Source organism: Spermophilus citellus (genome assembly GCF_964194105.1).
Source record: "Spermophilus citellus genome assembly, chromosome: 4".
Lineage (NCBI taxonomy): Eukaryota > Metazoa > Chordata > Mammalia > Rodentia > Sciuridae > Spermophilus > Spermophilus citellus.
The window spans coordinates 53,918,103-53,938,952 of record NC_138185.1 but is presented as its reverse complement, the minus strand read 5'-3'; the positions used below and the strand labels follow the sequence as shown (position 1 = coordinate 53,938,952).

The window sequence follows — 20,850 nt, the reverse complement described above, 5'->3', positions numbered from 1 at the left end:
ATAGTAAGACCCTACATTTATTTAAGTCCTTTTTAATTTCAGAAGTGTTTTATAGTTTTTGGATAGAAACCTTTTATGTCTTTGACAAAATTTAGTTTATTATTTGATATGCTTTCTTTTTCAAAGAGAGAGAGAAAGAGAGAGAGAGAATTTTTTTAATATTTATTTTTTAGTTTTTGGTGGACACAACATCTTTATTTTTATGTGGTGCTGAGGATTGAACCCAGGGCCCCTGCGCATGCTAGGCGAGCGCGCTACCGCTTGAGCCACATTCCCAGCCCTGATAGATTTTTTAAAATAAATATTTATTTTTTAGTTGTATTTGGGCACAGCACAATATCTTTATTTTATTATTTATTTTTACGTAGTGCTGAAGACCAAACCCAGGGTCCCGCACATGCTAGGTGAGTGCTCTACCGCTGAGCCACAACTCCAGCCCCTATTTGATAGTTTTTGATGCTATTGTATTAGTATCTTTTGTTTTGAGGATTGAACTCAGGGTGCTTTATCACTGGGCTACATCCCCTATCCTTTTTTTTTTCTTTTTTTGAGACAGGGTCTCACTGAGTTTCTGAAGGTCTTGTTAAGCTGCCCAGGCTGCCTTAAACTTTTGATCCTCCTGCCTCAGCCTCCCAAGTCACTGGGATTATAGGTGTGTGCCACCAATGCCTGGTTTGTAAAAATCTTCTGTTTAAAAATTTCAGTTCTAGCGTTTGTTTCTATATAACAAATTGCAGTTGGTTTTTGTATTTTGGCATCGTATCCAGCAATCTTGTGAAAATCACTTATTAATTCAAATAATTTGTAGCCATTCTTTTGTTTTTGGTACCTGGGATTGAACCCAGGCGGTGCTTAACCCCTGAGCAATATCCCAGCCCTTTTTTATTTTTCATTTTGAGACAGGGTCTTGCTAAATTGCTCAGGGCCTCATTAAGTTGCCGAGGTTGGGTTTGAATTAGTGATCCTCCCGCCTCAGCCTCTGAGCTGCTGGGATTATAGGCATGGGCCACCATGCCCAGCCATTCTTTTGGATCTTAGATAACTATGCCATTTGAGAATACTGATAGTTGAAACATCACATGAGCCCCAATAATAATTTTATGTGTCAATTTAAAAAGGAGTAATGACAGTTTTGTTTCTTCCTTTCCACTTCTTTTTTTTTTAAAGAGAGAGAGAGAGAGAGAATTTTTAATATTTATTTATTTATTTTTTAAAAAGAGAGAGAGAGAGAAAGAGAGAGAGAGAGAGAGAATTTTTTAATATTTATTTTTTAGTTCTCGGCGGACACAACATCTTTGTTTGTATGTGGTGCTGAGGATCGAACCCGGGCCGCACGCATGCCAGGCGAGCGCGCTACCGCTTGAGCCACATCCCCAGCCCTCCTTTCCACTTCTTATACTGATAATTTTTACCTTGTTCACTGTCTTCTTCAGCACAATATTTGAAAAGTGGTGCTAGTGAACATCCCTTAGAAGGTGTCATTTCATAGCCAAAGAGGAAAGACCCTAATCAAGTGGTCAAAGTTTATGTCACCAGCAGTGAGACACATCAAAATCATGTAGCAACTGCTAGAATGAAATGAGAAAAACATAGAGTCACTACTATGCAATCCCTGTCAAAGACATATGACCTGAATAGAGACATGAGGAAACTTCAGACAAATACAGACTGAAGGTCTGTAGTCTTTAGGAGGTTCAGGGTCATGAGAGTTCAAGAAAGAAACTCTTCCAGACTGAACATTAAAGAGACATTATGACTAAATGCAGAGTGTGATTATAAGGTGGATCCTTTTGCTAAGTGCATCTTTGGGCCCAACTAGAAGGAGTAGAATCTAGTTAGAGGGTTAGATGGTAGAAACAACATTAATTTCCCCATTCTGATGACTATGTAGGAAATATATTTATGGGAAATACTGGTGTTTGGGGGAAGTCATAGGGTATCGTTTCAGAAGCTTGCTCTCAAGTTTTTCAGGAACATTTTTAAAAATCATATTTGCAACTTTTCTATACTTTTGCATTGTGTTTCAAAATAAAGTGAAAATAAGCCAAACTTCACTTAATTGCAGAGAGGGCCACCAGGTGGAGGCCTTGGGCCAGAGAGCTGATTTACTTGGCCCTTCTGCTGGGTTAAAGAAAGCAAGGCAAGGAGGGAGAGTATTCTTCACTTTGATAAGGACAGAAATCAAACCACAGGCAGTTTACTTCATTTTAGAGTATCTCTATGAAGTTGGAAACAACTTTGTTTTTTGATTCCATTTCTTTTGGCCAGATTTCTCAACTTCAGCACTACTGTCATTTTGGGCTGCACAATTCTTTGTTGTGGGGCTGTCCTGTGAATGCAGGATGTTTAGTAACATCCCTGGCCTCAATGTGTTACATTCCTCCAGTTGTTAAAAATGTTTGCAGACATTGCTAAAGCTTCCCTGGAAGACAAAATTCACTCCTGATTGAGAACTACTGACTTTCGCAATAATATATTCTTTGTTTTGGGCAAGATGCCTTCCAACCCCGTTACCAAAGTTCAAGGACACTCCAATCCTGGATACATTTAGACCTTGTTTCTCTTTAATTTTTTAAAATTCTGTTCACTCACTTTCCCATTATAGGTGCATATTCTGTAAAAAGTGCAGTTATCTCCAGTCCTTTAAAGATAGGATATGACGTCAGCAATAGCCTGGGAGGGATGGGAAGTGCGTTGCTAGAAAATTGGGATAAATTCTGAAAAATGTCACTTCCTGGAGATAATGCTAGTTTAAAAAGTTCATTGTGGCTGGGCGTGGTGGTGTATGCCTGTAATCCCAGTGGCTCAGGAGGCTGAGGCAGGAGGATTGTGAGTTCAAAGCCAGCCTCAGTAACAGTGAGGTGCTAAGCAACTCAGTGAGACCCAGTCTCTAAATAAAATATAAAAAAAGGCTGGGGATGTTGCCATTGGTCGAGTTCTCATGAGTTCAATCCCTGGTACAAAAGAAAAAAAAAGCATTGTGGCTGTGTTTGGTCAGTTGTAGAGTGATACCTCTCCTGGAGACAGCAAACCTTCTTCCTGGGTACAGGGATGGCAGCAACTTTGCCAGTGGGTGGCCCAAGGCAAGTCACTTCACCTCTGTGAGCCAGTGTCCTCATCTGTGAAATGACAAATTGAGTAGATGACTCAAGATCCTGCCCCAGCTAAATTTTGATAATCCTCACCTTGAAGTTGGACCATTTGTGAACAGGCATCAAGTTAGGCTATTTTAATGAGGTGGCATTTAGTCATTAGGACTTTGTCCCTAGCTTCTCAACTCTCCCCTCAGGAAGTCAGGCCTGGCCACTGCAATGAGGGCAGGTGCTACTGAGCCTGCCTGGTTGGTATCTTGTAGTTGGTATCCTTTGGGAGATAGAAAGGGAGTATTTTTTTTTTTTTTTTTTTTTTTTTTGTGGTACTGGGGATTGAAGCCAGGGCCTTGTGCATGTGAGGCAAGCACTCTACCAACTGAGCTATATCCCCAGCCTGGGAATATTTTTTTTATGATTCATCAAATCATAAGAGTATAAGTTCTCAGTGGACCCAGATTTCAATTCCAGGCCTTAGTGGCTCAAATGGTGCCCTGCATCAGGGATATTTAGCAAGTTGCTAGTTTTAATTCAGTATCAGTCTCATGGGAGAGAATGGAATCCTATGGACATTTTCCCAGTACTGGCTATGGTATCCCAAATGCACTCATTCACTCTATTGTTTCATGGTGTCAACTTTGGTCAATTTGTGATTCTGGTGGACATCTCTCAGATTGTGTGGCCTTTCTGAGAGGGGAACAATGCTCCTTGCTCTGGCACAGTGCTCTCTGCAGCCACATTCTACTGCATAAGGCTATCCTTGTGGCCACCACTGATGTACTGGTGAAGACCAATATAAAACAGGCTAACTAGAGTCTTGTCCTGGGGGAAAACAGCCAAAAAGCAGACCCAGAGTTTGTTCAAGGAACTGAACTGTGTGAGTTTTACTTGGAAGCTGGATAATGATCTTGTCATTTGTCCCATCAAATGGAGAAGCAGGTTATGGAGAGAGAGGGAAGGGCACTGCTGCAGTACCAACAGGGTCCAGGTGACATTCAGTGCTGGTTCAGAGTTCCCAGTGTCTGGCCACATCACTCCCTGAAATTCGGAATGAATCCTGTATTCCTGAAATAACGCCTCTCACCTGCTTTTGCTTTTACCTGTGTTCTAACTGGTGCATTTTCTTTATCTGCAGTTAAAGAATTCTAACAAGTATAAGCATCTGACCTTATGGAGAGGCCTTGGTAGAAATCCCAAGTGGCACGTAACCAATGGGTGCAGGGGTTTCAGTCATTGAGCAAAAGACAAGCTGTAACTTCAATAAATCATGTTTGCCAACTACAGGTGACAAGGTCAGTCTGAGATGTAAAGAGCTCCCTTTGACAAATGGAAGGTGATCTTCTATCTGAAAAGGCTCTAGTTGTTCCACTCAACCAGGCTTTGATTGCATAGAGAGGGTCTCTTTGCCAAAGGGACACCTGGCAAAGAGACCCTCCATTACTTCCTTATGTAAAGATTTCCATGTGATGACATCAAATAGATCCAGAAACCACAAAGCAATCTCCATTTCACAGACAGGTCAGCCCTCAAGTTTAATGTTTTAGGTCTTAAAAAAAGAAATACAAGCTCTTCTTCCAGGAGATGTTAACTCTTTTATTAATTTAGGGTTAACATTGTATTTGCTTCACTGATTTATTTTTCAGAGTCATGGATTCAATAGACAACAGCTGGGTTCTTGCCAGCTCACAGGTGAGAAGGCAAACACATTATTGTCAAAGAGGGGAGCAGGACACTATGGAGAGACAAGGTTGAAAAAATTTAAGGCAAATGTTATTCCCATATTAAAGGGAATTGATCAAGCAGATCTGTGTATTTCAATGAAAATATATGAAATATTTGTCAAAATAATTAACATTGGTAAAAATTAGAACACATAGCTTATAAAATGCCTACACAGGTTTGGCAGAAATAAATCCAGCCATGTCATGTAGGCTCATACTATACAGACACAGGAGCGTCCACCTTGAGAGCAAGTCTCCTGAAGCACTGAGGCCGTGCCAGACATATTTTAAAAGCAATTCCATAAAATGGGAAGGAATGGATGATTAGATTCGTGGGCTTGGTTTACATTTTGTTAAGTGGAATTGCTTGGTCATTGGGGTATCTTTTGGCTGGCCCTGGAATGCCTTCTTGGGACCTTCCTCCAAAGGCTCTGCATCAGGTAGAGTGATCATTTGGGCCCAGGGGACTCCTAGAGACACAGGCAGAACACAGTCACAGGACAGCTGGGCTCACTCAGAGAATGCTGCAGAGAGAGGAAGAGTTTTCTGATCTGGGTTTGGTATAGGACTTTCTAAGCTGCCGCTGCAGTTTCAAAAGGAGCTGACTATGTAGATTCCATCCCCAGCAGTCATACATTTTATGACTATTTTATTTACAGTCTGACCAAACTGTCCCCCAGGCTGCGCTGTGGCAGGTGATGCACAGGTAGGTGGCTGGGCTCTTCATCACGTGTGAGGACAGCCCAGGGTCCTGCCAGCAGGCTGGTGAGATTTACTACAGAGCCACACAAAAGCATGGGAGGGAGAGCAATGTGTGATACCAAGCGAATTTCCTTTCTGCTTTGGTCTTAAAGATTGAGTAAACTTAGGGTCTTAGAAGCTGCTCTGAAGCTGGAGCTGTGGATTCTTGTAATTCATTTTGTTCCCATTTTGAGTTTGCCAGAAGACTGTAACCAGCAAGCAGAGTTTCAGAGGGTATCCTTGTTTCAGGAGCATGTCCTTAAGGGCCACCACCCACCTGGTCAGGTACCTACAGATGCTGCAGAAGGATCTGGCTCCTGGGGAGATAAAACTGTCAGATGCTGAGCACTGCCCCTGCAACAGGTTCTGGCCAACAGTGTAGAGGAAGGTGGATGGGTAGATGGTGGACAGGAGAGGCCCTGCATTCTGAGGGTGGCTGGTACCCTACCCAGCCAGGAGGCACGTGCGGCAGCAGAACTGTATGAAGAGCTTCCGTTCGCAGAGCCGGTTGGATTTCACCATCTCGCAGAAGGTTTCATCAGCTGGGGCCCGGCATCAGGAAAGAAAAAGAAGGGAAAGATCAGACTCTGGGGTCTGTTAGGATTATTTCAATAGTTCTGTGTTTACTGTGCACTGATGGTGCATCAGGTGGGGGGCACACAAAGTCCTGCTCCTGCCATGTGTTTCACTGTGGAAGTCTAGTGTGGCAGAGGTAGCACCTGGTGTGCAGAGGCTGTTGCTGAGTCTAAGTGACAAGAGGAAGGTTCATGACGGGAACAAGTAGGATAGGGTGGGGACCCTGGGATTCCAGTTGGGTTGGGCCAGTATGGCCTTTGGTGCACAAGTGGACCTGTCTTTCTGGTCTGTGCTGTGTTGGTGGGAGGGTTTAAGAAGAAGCATCTGTGGCAAGCAGGAGGGTGGGGCTGAAGGGAGGCAAGAATGCAGACTGCTACCAGGTCCAGGGGACACTTCAAATGGGGAGGTGTGGGGATGGGAAGAGGAGAGACATCAAGGTAGAAGGGCAGAACTCAGTGATGGGAAAGCTGAGGCTGGGGACAGGAGAAATGAAGGCTAATCCTTGGGCAGCCGCATTATCATTGTGATGCATTGTTATTAGTAGATCTGGGAATCTCTAGTGTGGCATCCTCACTTTCTTGGGCTGGATATATAACCTGGGCAGGTGACTTCCAAACAGGAAGCTTCCTGGCCTTTGAAGGGCCACAATTCTGCAAACCAAAAAAGTAATCCACAAGGCAGGGAGGTCACTGTGTGTTCTGTAGAGCACCACAAGGCCTCTCTCTGTGGGCTTCACGCTCTGGTGGGTGGGACAGCACCACATATTTGCCATGCCCTTTGGACACTCTGGAACTGTTTCCTTCCCTTGTGTGCCAGGACGTGGTGCCCAGAGCTACACCTGTAGCTCCTCCCTGCTGCTTGCTGAGCCACAGTATCCTCTCTATCATAGTGCATCTGGGAATGGGTCCTACACCAGACTTCCAGGACGCAGTCCTTGGCCAACCCTGCTTGCCTGTAATCCCCAAATTGGGCACCACCTTTGGTTCCCTTGTGAGTTTCTGTTTTCACAACTTATCCTTGTCTCTTTATCTACCTGGAGAGTAAGAGCTCTCCCACAACACAAATGAGAGGCCTCTCTGTGCACAGGCGGCATTCCTGCTTCCTAGTGTGGGGCTGACTTCTGGTTTTGTCCTCTTAGTCCTAAGACTGAGTTGGGACCTCTCCCCTCAAGGAAGCTGCCACACTCAGGCTTTTTGGGAGCCCTATGGCATGAGAATTGGAACAGTACAAGAACAAAATCACTTTTAAGAGTCACTCAGCAAATAGATTAGCAGTGGCTGGGCTGGTCAGCGTGTGAGAGACCCTACAGGGCTTTGAGAAGCCCCAGATAGCCCACTGAATCAGGGACAAGTGTGCCTGTTCAGGGTGGGCCATGCCTGCTTTCCCTTTTGACCAGAGGCTGGTGGGTGGGGCTCACCGTTGCTGCACGTGTGGTTGGTGATGCAGGAGGTCCCCAGCTGCGTGAAGCCTGTCTTACATTTGCTGCAATTCCTGCTGGAGCCCTCGCAGCTCAGGCAGTTCTCTTCACACCTGTGGGAAGACACCAGCTGAGGCCTGGGGAAGAGGCCCAGCCACTCCAGGCTCCCTTCCTGGGGCTCTCCTACCCTCCCACCTTCCCTGCACATACCTGCAGCCCCCTCAGCTTTGGTCCTCTCTGGAGAGGCTGCGACTGTGTCCCCCAGGATGCTCTGAGACACAGGTCAAGTGTTGATGAGACTTCCTTTCTGTCTGACTTGACTTTTTCCCAGGAGGGTGAAGACGGCCATGGCTGGTTGACTGGAGCATGCCCACAAGGGAAGGCCTGGCCTGCATCTCCGAGACTCCCTGTGGCATATCTGGACACCCTCCTGGGCTCTGGTGCTCACCCAAAGTGTGGCTCCCAAAGCTGGATGGGCATGTGCTTCCTCTACAGGCTGCCAGCTGCAGTGGCTATAGGCTTGGGGTTGGGGCCAGATTTCTCCCAGGGAGGTGACAAACCTGATTCCAGAGCTCACAGGAGGGCTTCTGCTGCCCACAGGCTGACTGTCCTTGGTTGCCATGCCTACGTACCTCAAAGAGGTGGGAGTGCCCTTCCAATTCCTTCCCCTCCTAGGACAGTCCTAGCTCAGTGTGGCCCAGAGCTGGACCCAGAGATATTACTAATGCAGAGTCCTATGATCTCAGGGACAGTCTGTACACTATAGTTGAGGTCACATTTACCAGTTTTGCTGGAACACATGTTTTCACTTACATAGGTCTGTGGTTGCTTTTGTGCTCTGGTGGCAGAGCTGAGTAGCTGTGACAGAGGTGGTATGGCCCCCAAAGTCTAAGGTACTTACCACCTGATACTTTCTTTTTTCAGTGCTGGGATTGAAGCCAGGGCTGCTTTACCACTGAGCTACATCCCCAGCCTTTTTATTTTAAAAGTTTTAATCTTGAAACAGGGTCTCACTAAGTTGCCAAGGCTAGCCTCAAACCTGCAATCCTGCCTCTGTCTCTCCATAACTGAGATTCTATCCAAACCTTCAAAGAAACAAGAGCTTGAGTCTGCATGTTCTCTCTCCAGGGCCATGTATACACCCACACCATACCTGTTGCTTTTTCTAGCTCCTGGTGACTAGGTCCATAATGCTCCTGGCTGATGCCCACCTCCCTATCACTGCCAGAGAAGCAGGGAACAGACCCCATGAGCGGATCTCAGAGCAAATGGGAAAGGCATGTGGGGCAAGAGCCTGGCTCTGCCAATGTATGGGCCTGCTTAGGACTGCTGCCTGCTGCCTCATATGTGAGACCTTCAGTAACCAGATGCCAACAGGTCCCATGAAGGCTTCTTTCCAAAGTAATCCTTTGACAGGGTTTAAAATGGCCACCACGGGGCCCAGTTGTGGCATCCCTCCAGCTAGATAAGAGGTGAGTTTTTTATTTCTAGTTTGCCTGAGGAAGCCAAAATTAGAGTTCAGACCTTTGGTTTCTGCACGTCAGTGTGTTAACCCCATGGGCAAACCCACATGCAGGAGCCTTTCCAACTTCTTTCTCCAATAGTAACAGCCTACCCATGCCTCACACTCTCACCAGGGCCCCTGGGTTGCGGGAGGAGGGGAGGAGAAGGTGGGGGACGGTGGTCAGAGGACTCATCAGAGTCAACTATATAGGATTCAATCTATTCCTAACTCCCTTTTAGGAAGCTCCTACAGTCTGGTCCCTGTCACACTACCTCCCTAAACACACCTCTGCATCTTCTGATGGTCCAGCCACAGGTCCCTAGTACACAAGGGATGATCTTTCCTGGGGGACCCTCCTGGCATCTCTTACCAACATGCCCACCAGTCAGATGGGAGCTAGGCCTAATCTAGTCACTTAAATGAATGTCAGTTAGCTGGCAGACCTGGGCATCTCGGGTCATGACTGATGGGTGTGGAGTGGGCTATGGTAGAGAATTGGTAGGACACAGTATCTCTTCTTCAAATATGACCTTACTTGAATGTGGTAGGATGGAAGGTTCCTTGGTTTTCTGTTGCTGTGTCACAAATTGCCAACAAAATAATTCACTCTCAATGGTTCCCAGTTCTGCAGGCAGAAGCCCAGGCAGGCTCAGCTGGGTTCCCTGCTTAGGGTCTCACAAGGCCCAGGGCATGGTGGCAAGCTGGCCTGGGCTCTCATCTGGAGGCAGGGAGAAGAATTCAGCATCATCCTGCCCTGAGACAGGGGTGATGCTGCCCCTGTGTCCTCCCGCCTCAGCTGCCTTGTGGTTCCTGTTTCCTCCTGTCAGGTGACTGTGCTGGCAGGTGGTTTCTTGGGCAGAGGGTGTTTCAGATGCCCCTGGTTCTTCTCTAATCCCTATTTCACCCCAAAACCCCATGGCAACTTTCCCCTGTCACATTCTGGAAGGGAAGGCACATGCCCTGCAGCTCCTTTTCCCTGCACCATTCTGGGGCCACTCCCATCAGCCTCCCACCTTCCATGTGAGAGCTGGACACAGGCCACCTGCTCCAGGAACCTTTGCCAAGCTTCAGTTTAAGTACAGACTAAAGCAGAATGCATGTCCTTGAGGGTCTCTATCTTACTGGGCATCCAATGGGAAGAGGTGGTGGGGGGATGAGAAATGAGTCTACCCCTTGGGCAAGTATCCTACCAAGTTGCTCTCTTTTTCTTCCAAGATATCTTTGCTTGTTCCTGAAGGTCCTCTTACTAAGGCATGGGGGTGACTAGAACCTCATTGAGATACTTTTCATGGACTATTCTGAGCTTCAGGCTGCAGTTCCCCCCGTCTTTGCATTTCAGTTGCTAACCCAGCAGGCCTGTGCGCTGACTTCCATATACATCCCCTTGGACAGGCCAGTGCTCTGTCCTAGCTGCCTTGTCCTACCCACAGAGATGGCCAGAGAAACATTCTGGGACCTGGAGGAAGACTGTGGCTCTCTAGAAGCTGATGCTGTCCACATTGGGAGCGACCTACAGAACTAAGTGGACCAAGACCCTTCTTCCTGGGGAGGAGTCCACCCTGATGGGTTCTTCAGGGCCAGAGGACTCTGAAATATGAAAGTTCCCCCACCCCACCTCCAGGTACTGGGGATTGAACCCAGGGGCACTCTACCACTGAGCTATCATCACCAGTCCTTTTTCATTTTTTATTTTGAGACAGTCTTCCTGACTTGCTGAGGGTCTCATTAAATTGCCCAGGTTGGCCTTGAACTTGCAATCCTCCTGCCTCAACCTCCTGAGTTGATGGATTACAGGTGTTCAGTATTGCCCTGGCTTGAAAGATGGAAATTCTGTGAAGAGCCAGCACTTTATCACTTGGTGGCTCTGCAGGGCTCTTCCTGGGGTGTCTGTCCTAGACACCTGGTGTGTCAGCCCCAGCACTGGACTCCCCTTGGGGTAAATAGCTTCTCCTCAAATAAGAAACTCCTGATCCTTCATGTCTAAGGAGGGGCGTACAGTGGCTGCCTGCCTCCTGCCTCCTCCATGGCCTCTGGGCACCACACAATGGGTCTGCCTGCCACAGGTGTGGGCATAGCATTCCCTGGAACCCAAGATATTTGACAAATTAAAGTGATTATCACTTTTTAGTTCCAAGTTCTCCCCAGATGCCGTTCTTACTTTAATTATCTGCAAACCAGCTGTCTGGGGAAACTGAAAGGTTTACTTCAGACAACTGTGCTCAGGGCCCTGAGTAGGACTCAGCAAGGCTGGAAGAAATGTGGCGACTTTCCCATTTCAAACCAACTCAGTAGAGGGGCTGGACTGTGCACAGACATGGGACCCCTACCAGAGCCTCTTGAGGGTTACATAAGTGTAAGGACTTGGTGATCTCATTGGCTTACTGTACAGTTGTGTGTTTTTAAGGGATTAGGTGACAACCCACAGCAGTTCTCAGAATTGCCTGGGAGACAGGCCTCATTATGGGGGGTACCTACCAAAGCCTATGTGTTGCCCACTGATCATGATTGTCCCAGGCCTCTCTTGCTATGGGTCTATTTCAGACAGAGGGTACCACCCCTTCCCTCATAGCCCACCCCACTGTCACATCACTATTATCACCTTCAGCTCCTGCCTGCTGTTCTCTCCCCAAATATAACAGGCTGCCCTGCCTTGCTGCTGGGTCTGGGTTTATGATGTTCCAATATGAGGCAATCTTCAGCAAGACAAGAGGAGACCAAAGCACATGGCTTCTCCCTTAAGGACCAGTAACACAGCCAAATTTCCATTACCACACAAGGAAGGTGGACTGTGTGTGTGTGTGTGTGTGTGTGTGTGTGTGTATACACACAGGAGTAAATGGAGAATGAGGGGGTTAAATATATGTGCATTCACTACAGAAGAAATGGAGTTAGAATGATAAGATGGTCAGGGTCCTTAGAATGTTTTTAAAAGCTCCAAATGTGGTTTCCAGTGTGAAGCCATCCAGTGTAGTCTGCTACTTGGATGTGAGTACCATGAGACAGGCACCTTGTTCTTCTGTTTCTTGCCCCATCCCAGCTGCTACCCAGGGCCTGGTGCATAGCAGGTATTCATTGAATAAGTATGCATTAAATAAACAAAGGCACAAAGGTTACCAACTAGCTTGTGATCTTGGCAATCACTAACTGTGGTCATTCCTTCCTCGGTAAATGGGTTCCTATCTGCCCACTGCACCTATAGTAGCAGGTGATGTTGCACGTCCCTTCTCTAGGCCCCAGAAAAGGCACCATAACACCAGGCCCTCTGGCCATTCCTCTGTCGGACACAGCACACTACCATTCCCCAGTGGTGTGAGCTTGGAAGACTGTACCTTCGACACACTTTGTGGGGCAAGCCAGGCATCTCCTCTGGGTAGAAGCCCTCACCACAAGCTGGCACACATTTCCAGTCTTGGAAGTGGAAGTTTTTTGCACAGTGAATACATTCTTCTCTGCTGGGCCCTGAGAGGTACAGGAAAGGAAGCAGATGTCAGGGACTACTTGCTGAAGGTCCCATCCTAGGCTTGTTCCAGTGCCTTGCCCTATGAGGTTTATGGTAATGTTTTAGATGTACCAGGCCAGCCACACAGTTGGCATTTACCTGTTGCTCGCTGAGGACTTTGCTGTGCTCACTAACTTTTAGGTGGGCATTGCCATTCCCCTTTCACAGATGGGGTCATTGGACACATGATCTGACCTCAGTAGGGAACATACCTTCCCATGGCCCATACTGTGATGACTGGCCCTGATTCCAAACACTTCTTTCCCTGCCAGGCTTAGTTAGGCCTCACTTCTGCTAGAGCCAGTGCCGTAGTCACCCATCAGCCACTGTGGCCAAACCAAGATGTGCTGCAACTAAAATAGTACCCACTGGATTTCAAAGTCCTACTGTTAAAAAAGAATGCAACATAGTTCATTTTTAAAAATATTGATACATGGGGCTGGGGATGTGGCTCAAGCGGTAGCGCGCTCGCCTGGCATGCGTGCGGCCCGGGTTCGATCCTCAGCACCACATACCAACAAAGATGTTGTGTCCGCCGAGAACTAAAAAAAATAAATAAATATTTAAAAAAAAATCGCCATTAAAATTAAAAAAAAAACATTGATACATGTTGAAATGATAGTTTTAGATACATTAGGTTAAAGAAAATACATTGCTAAAATTATTTTCATTTGTTTCTTTTCACTGTTTTAAGATATGGATACTGTAGCTCAGTGGCACAGCTTGCCTTGCACCTGTGAGGTGCTGGGTTCGATCCTCAGCACCACATAAAAATGAATAAATAAAATACAGGTATTGTGTCCATCTACGAGAGAGAGAGAGAGAGAGAGAGAGAGAGAGAGAGAGAGAGAGAGAGCGCGAGAGGTGTTTACTGAGACATTTAAAATTACACCTGTGGCTGGTATTTGTAGCCTATATCATAGTCTCACTGGATTATCAGGGCATTTTCAGTAAGAAAAAAAAATGAGTAGGGGCTTATGGGGTGGGGAGGCGTGGCCTGAAGAGACACAACTTCTGAGCTAAGGATCAAAAATTATGGAGGAAATCCTGCAGCTTGGCCCAGAGTCAGTGGAATTGTTGCCCTTGGTCAGATGCTGTATTATAGGGACTAGACAAATATCCCCAAGGACTACTTGACAAGGGACCTTAGACAGAGGCAAGGAGGTGGCCACTGGCTGGCAGTTTAGAAGGCTGAGAATGGGAAGGAAATCATCTCAGATGTTGCTATGTTTTGGATATGGTTTGAGAGTGTACCCCAAATGTCATGTGTTGGGATCTTGGTCTTCAGTGTGGCAGTGTTGGGAAGTGGTGGGACCTTTAAGAGGTGGGGCCTAGTAATTATTTCTGGTCCCTCCTCTCTCTCTGGCTTTCTGTCTTGCCATGCAATCCCTTCCTCTCAAGGGCTCCTGCCATCATGATGCCACCTTCCATGAGATCCTCACCGGAGTTGAGGTGATGCTGGCACCATGCTTTTAGACTCTAGAACGGTAAGTTAAATTAACCTGTTTTCCTTATAAGCATGCCACATCAGTTATTTTGTTCTAGTAACAGAAAACAGGCTAATCCACTTATTATGGTAAACTTTTTTATCCCAATTTAATATGATTTTGGTCTTAGACTGTGGATTAAAAGCTAACACAGTGATAGTAACTCTTCTTGGAATAACTGGACTAAGCTGAGGCTTCTCTGCTGCATCAAAGGAAAATTCTTTGCAGAAGTTCCAGAGCCCTGGGGGCTCAAGGATCTGGGCCTACTCTATATCTTAGAACCCCCTAGGAAGAAATTATGAGCTCTTCCAGGCTAAGCTCATCCTTAGATAATCAGGAAGAATAAAACCCAGAGGGCACAGGATTTTGAGTGGGAACTAGAAGCAGGATCCTCTGGGGGTAATGGGGACTCTATAATGGTCCAGAGTCTCCACATGGGGTCCTTTTCCCCCTGTGATTGTGATTGAAGACTGCCCAAGGTACAGTAGGGATTCAGTCAGGTTTATGTTGTTCTCAATGGGAAGCTGGTCTCTAGCTTTGACCAACCAACCTTCCTATACTTTATCCCTAGGGAGCATCTGCAGGTCAAGGTGGTGGGCTCTGTGTACTTGGAAGGGCCTTCGTTCTGTATTGGGACTCAGAGGATGTTCAGTACCCACCACTGCCTCTCCCCTCCTGCCTTACTGGCTTAACTCTGTCACCCCCACTGTTCTTCCTCCAATACTACAATCTTTACTTAATGCCTGAGGAGCCTCTGTGTTGGCAAAGGAAGCTTGTTCTTATTCGTAGTCCCTTTGATGCTCAATTTATTTACTTTGTGGTGGTGCTGTGGATCAAACCCAGGGGTTTGTGCATGCTAAGCATGCACTCTACCACTGAGCTACACCTCAAGTCTAATGTTCAAATTTTTAAATGTAAAATTTGATTATGGGCTGGGGTGTAGCCAAGTGGCACAGCAATTTCCCAGCATGTGTGAGGCCCTGGGTTCTGTTCCTTGCACCATTTAAAAAAAAAAAAAAAACAAAAAGAGTTGATACACATTCAGTTGGGGAATATGAAAAACTCTGGAGGTGGATGGTGGTATTGGTTGTAAAACAGTGAACGTACTTAATGCTACTGAACTATACATCAAAAATTGGTCAAGATGGGTGGTGGAGATACTGAGCAGGTGGATAATGGGCATCAAACACAGTTAGCGAAGGGGAGTAGTTCTAATGCTGTACAGCTCAGTAGGGCAACTAAAGTCTACCACAATTATACATTTCCAAATAACTAGAAAAGAGTTTGAGAGTCCCCAACACATAGAAATGATGATATTTGAGGAGATAAAAATGCTGATTACTCTGATTTGGTCATAAATAAGTACAAATATTATATGCTTATGAAAATATAAAAAACTGGTCAAGATGGTAAATTTTGTGTTATGTATATTCTACCGCAATAAAAAAAAAAGCTGATTGAACACACATTTTCTAAGTAAACGGTTTTTTCACCACTACTAAAAATGACTTTTATAACTCAGTCAAAGTCTCTCAAGGATTCCATTAAGTCACAAGTCTTTATAGGCTTTGAACGCTTTAGAGGCACCCATGATCATAATGATAATAATGAAATGGGTTGTGCTTTCGCTAACCCATTATGCTGCCTCATTCATGGACCCCAGTGCAAAATGAATGCAGAGCCCTTGTTCAGAAAGCAAGAGCAGCATGCCATTACAGGAACTAAGACAGGAAACAATCTCCTTTCTCTGAAATCTCTCTACTGAGCTGTCATGGTGTTTTTATTTGCTATTTCATTTGCTAGGCCAAGGATGCCCATGGTGACGACTGACCCTCACAGGTCCCTGGGGCACTGTTCCTCATCCAGACCTGTAGGTGCCTAGATGTGTGTGTGTCCACTGGCTGCCAGTTGCTGACCAATGTCCCAGTTAGGTAAGTGGAGCCAGGTTGGTGCCACAGGTCCATTACATCAACCCATGGTGGACACACTGATCCCCAAGGGAATCACAAGCTCCACGCCAGGAGGCACTGGGCACCTGCACTGAAGATGGAAAAGAAGCTCATTCCTGTGAAGTCACCTGTTGAGTGTGCTGGGGGTACAGGGTGAAGACAGGTGATATTATGCTCTACTTGGATGCCACCAGGTACTCAAAACTGACCCTGACCTTTCCCATGACTGTGTCCAGCACATTGTGTCGGTGGTAGACAACAGCAGTCACTGTGCAAGAGTTGGGAGAGAAAGGCCAGGCAGGCCCATGGCTCTAGGGGGTAGGGAGTGGGCAGCTGAGAACAGATGCTTCTAATGACACCCACACCTGATGGGGAGCAAGAAGCTTCCAGGTGACCATAAGTGGGGGGGAGGGAGACTTCTGCAGCTGCCTGGGGTTGCACCTGTTCCTAGGAGGTTAGAAAGAACCAAGGCAAAAAAAAAAAAAAAAAAAAAAAAAAAAAAGAACCAAGGCAGAGGAAATGGGGAAGTATGGAGAATCCTAGCTCCCAAGAGCTTTAGACTTGCATACTGTTGAATTAAGTGCCTGAAGTGATAGAGAAGACAAGGGATTGAGATGAGAAAACCTACAAGTGGTTCAATATAGCTCATCAAGAGGTCTGGGGACATGGAGAAAGAGAAGTGAATTGAATTATTGAATCAAAAGTGTTATAAACTACACGCCTGAATGTTATGAATCAAGGGACTCTGATATTTAAATAAGCATCACGAGTGATGCTTCTTAATTGACCTGGACTAAACAATGAGTCAAGAAACAAAAAATAAAAAGATAAAGATGACAGATGAAAAGATGAGAGGGCAACATGCTAGAAGAGCTGCTGGGCTGACCACAGGTGAAACTCTTCCAGATGCTGAGCTTGGTTCCTTCTGGGGTTGTTCCAGGAGGGTATGGAGGTGGCTTAGGGTCAGCCCCAACCATCACTTGTGGATGCTGGCCCTGACCACATCCTTGGTTACTCTGGCATGTCCACTCCTGAACAGTCCAGGTGCAGCTACAAAGGGCTAGGCTGGCCACACTGGGGAGGGCAGTCTGCCCCATCCTGTAGCATTTCTGATGAATGGTGTCATGGCAACTGATTTAGCAGACACCTAATTCTTAAATTTTTAGGCTATGAGGGCTGGGGATGTGGCTCAAGCGGTAGCGCGCTCGCCTGGCATGCGTGCAGTCCGGGTTCGATTCTCAGCACCACATACAAACAATGATGTTGTGTCCGCCGAAAACTAAAAAAATAAATATTAAAAAATTAAAAAAAAAAAAAATTTTAGGCTATGAAAACTCACTTATATGAGTTTCTCAGAATACACCAAAGTGCTGGGGGAAGGAGGAAAGACAAAGAGGAGAAAACTTCATCTGAAATATATCTGAGCCCACAAACTCATGGTGTGCTTCAAGTTACTTGTGCAGATAACGGCAAAATTAAACTCGATAAAATGAATGCAATCTCCACGATATTCTGCATAAAAACTGTGCCTGGAGACATTTGTGCTATAATCTTTGTGGGGAATTACAATACATGTAAAATTGTTTATAGTAGTCTTTTCCTCTTTGAATAAAATGCTCAAAATAAGTGAACACAGGTACAAAGAATTAAGGTTTTGTTTTGAAACATCCCCATTCCTATTCCCACCTGGATCCATTTCAGCTTCTCTAGGGGGCTTCTGAATCTTTATAGTGTTAAATTTTAGTGCAATAATGCAGCAAAAGCCAAGCTCCAAGGCAAGATGGCTCATGAGCAGTTCAGTAATTTTTATCCCTTGCCTGAAAGCATCCACTGCCTGGCTGCATTTCTTTTCTCTCTTTTCCTTTCCTTTCCCCCTCCCTCCCCTCATATTTCATTCCTCTCCCCTCCCCTTTCCTTCTGCTCCCCTTCCTTTTCTTTCCTTTCCTCTCCTTCCTGGGATTGAACCCAGGGACACTTTATTACTGAGCTCCATCCCCAGTTTTTTTTTAAAAAAAAAAAAAAAACTTTTATTTTAAGACAGGGTTTTACTAAGTTTCTCAGAGTCTTGATAAGTTGCTGAGGCTTCACCTCAAACTTGTGATCCTCCTGCCTCAGCCTCCTGAGTTGCTGAGATTATACATACGCACCTATAATTATTGGCCTGGCTGAGTTTCTAATGCTGGGAAACCCAAGCTGCTCAGTGGGCCTTGCATTTTTTATTGCTTTTTGTTTTCTAACTTGAAAATTGTGGAGTAATGTACATAACATACAATTTACCATCATCTTAATCATTTTAAATGTTCAGTTCAGTGGTATTAAGTACATTCACATTTCTTGTGCAACCATCACTTCCATCCTTTTCTAGAACTTTTCCATCTTCCTAAATTCATTAAACAATAACTCTTATTTACCTCCTCTCATCCATGGGAGCCTTTGTGTTTTATTTTGTTTTGTTTTGCCTTCCTGTTTTTATATTCTTTTTTTTTTTTTCTTGCAGTACTAGGAATTTTCTCTAGGGCTCTGCACATGCTAGGCAAGTGCTCCATCACTGAGCTACATCCCAGTCCCTTGCCTTTGTTTTTTAAATGCTCCAATAAATGCATATGCCCATGATGTTCTAGGTTTGCTTTCTAGGTTTCAAGGTAGCTAGCCTAATCCTCTCAGTAACCCTGACTGCAACTGTCCAAGGAAACTAAGGCCTGTGCAGGCCCTGAGCTCACCCACGCAGGTTCGGCAGGTATGATGGCATTCTCCACATCTGATCAACTCAGAATCAAAGTAGGTGCCTGGCTCACAGTCTGGAAGACAGCTGCCCCGTGCAAGGCTGTTGAAAAGAAAAAGAGGCTGGTTTCCACATATGTTCCAAAATTCTAATGAAATTATAATTTGCCTTCAAACATCTTTCACAGGAGGAAATGAAAGTGGTTGAAACACAAGGCTTTGTGTCTCTGAAGGCTCCCAGCTAATGAAAGCTAGCAAAGCTCTCCTGAAGCTAGCTAGAGGTAGGCTGTGCCTTGGTCCTGGCACAGGAGGCCCAGACCTCAGGCTCTTTCCTGTGCCAGCTTCTCTTTCACTGCTGATTCTCAAAGGAAAACTGGAGTGTATGGGGTTACCACTGGTGGCATGCTGGCTCAGCTGCATAGTCTGAGTCCCCCTTGAAGTGTCAGATTTGCAGTGTATCAGGGGGGTGTCTGCCACAAGGCTGACCCTCAGCCCTGAATCTGCCCCTGCTTCTCTGGGCTTGAAACCTTCCTGACTTCACCATGAACTTGAAATAAGATCCCCTCCTGGGACCTGGCAGGTCTGCTTGATGTGGCTCCTGCTTCCTCTTTCACCCCATCAGTGCCTGCCCTTCCCTCACTCCAGCCAGGCAGCCCAGCCAGGCATCACAGAGACACAAACTGAGCTAGACCACCCACACTGGGTCTGGCTCCACTACTTCCCGGCTGCGTGTAACCCCAGACAGGCCAGCTAACCTCTCTGCACCTCCGTTTCCTCTTGTTAATTGGTTCCTACAGTATAACGTGCTTGGAGGACTCACTGAGCAAATATATGTAACTGTTTGGCGTCTGGCACACAGCAAAGTACATAAATATCACCCACCATGATTTCTTTAGTTCCTGAGATTGTACTGTGTCTGATACATGCATTTTAAATGGGTTTGCCACAAAACATTATTGAACAAACTCTCCGGGTTGCATCTGTCAGATCTAGAGACTCCTGCTATGATATTGTGATTTAAAATTAGAAATATTTATTTGGTCTTCATCCTGTTACATAGCTCCTAAAACCCTTGGAATCAATAAAATAATAAGTATTTTTTGTGCATGATAATGAGACGACAGGTGGATGGGGGCTCCTAAGTAGCCTCAGGATGGGGGCTGGTTGCCAGGTGAACCAACCACATGATTAGAGGACTGGGATTTTTAGCCCACCACCACAACCTCAGAGGAGGGGAGAGGGGCTGAATGTTGAATTAATTATCAGTGGTCAATGATAATAACTCATGATCCCATACTGAAGCCTCCAGAAAAACTCCAACAGAGTTCAAAAGAAGCTTCTAGGTTGGTGAATGAGAACACCTGCTGGAGGCTGGCACACCCCAACTCCACCGGGATAGAAGCTCTTGCACTCTTGCCCCTTTCAGACCTCATCCTATGCGTCTCTTCATCTGGCTGTTCATACATTTCCTTTGTAACATCCTTTACAATAAATGGGTAAATGTAAGCAAAGTGTTTCCCAGAGTCCCGTGAGCGGCTTTAACAAATTAACCAAACCCAAGGAGGTCAGGGGAACTCCAATTTATAGCTAGGTGGACAGAAGTATGGCTACAACCTGGGACTTGTGACTGTCATCTGAAGTGGGGGCAGTCTTGGGGACTGAGCCCTTAACCTGTGGGATCTGACCTACCTGCAGATAGCTAGTGTCAGAATTGAGACAGATTATAGGACACTCAGTTGGTGTCCTCTGGAGAACTCTTTTGTGTGTGGGGGAAAAAACCCATACTTTTTGGTGACCAAGGGTAAGCGTGTTGAACTGAGTACGTGAGAGTAGGAAAAACACTTTGATTTTTCTGATTCTTCACATCTACGTTTAGTGGAAAGTTCTGTAGGTTCTCTATTCCAGTAACAGCAGTGGCAGACGCCCACCCAGGGCTCTTGCTCATCATGGGGGCCAAGGCTGCTACGTGAGGCAGTTAAATCATGTCTTTAATAACTGACGTTCCCCTGAGATTATCCCCCTAAAAAGATGGATGGCCAGGAGGCAGCAGCTCGGCTGCTCTCTCACGGCTTCAACGTGACAGCAATGATTTGAAGTCACAGCTTAAGTGGATATTGGGCAATAAAAAGAAGCTTTCTGTGGATTA

The 20,850-nt window shown here is 45.9% G+C and overlaps 1 protein-coding gene across 2 annotated transcripts in view; it reads right to left on the bottom strand.

Moving 5' to 3' along the window:
* Window positions 1-4,647: 4,647 nt before the first annotated feature.
* The window catches only part of PCSK6 (proprotein convertase subtilisin/kexin type 6), a 189,365-nt gene continuing 173,162 nt past the window's right edge, over window positions 4,648-20,850 (bottom strand). For both annotated transcript variants that reach the window (XM_081291142.1, XM_081291143.1), the window contains 4 exons: window positions 18,704-18,807; window positions 12,378-12,507; window positions 7,545-7,657; window positions 4,648-6,093 (listed from right to left, as the gene is read on the bottom strand). In XM_081291142.1, the coding sequence (XP_081147268.1) occupies window positions 5,996-6,093; window positions 7,545-7,657; window positions 12,378-12,507; window positions 18,704-18,807 (445 nt within the window). In that variant the 3' untranslated portion in view covers window positions 4,648-5,995. The remainder of the gene's footprint in view (window positions 6,094-7,544; window positions 7,658-12,377; window positions 12,508-18,703; window positions 18,808-20,850) is intronic.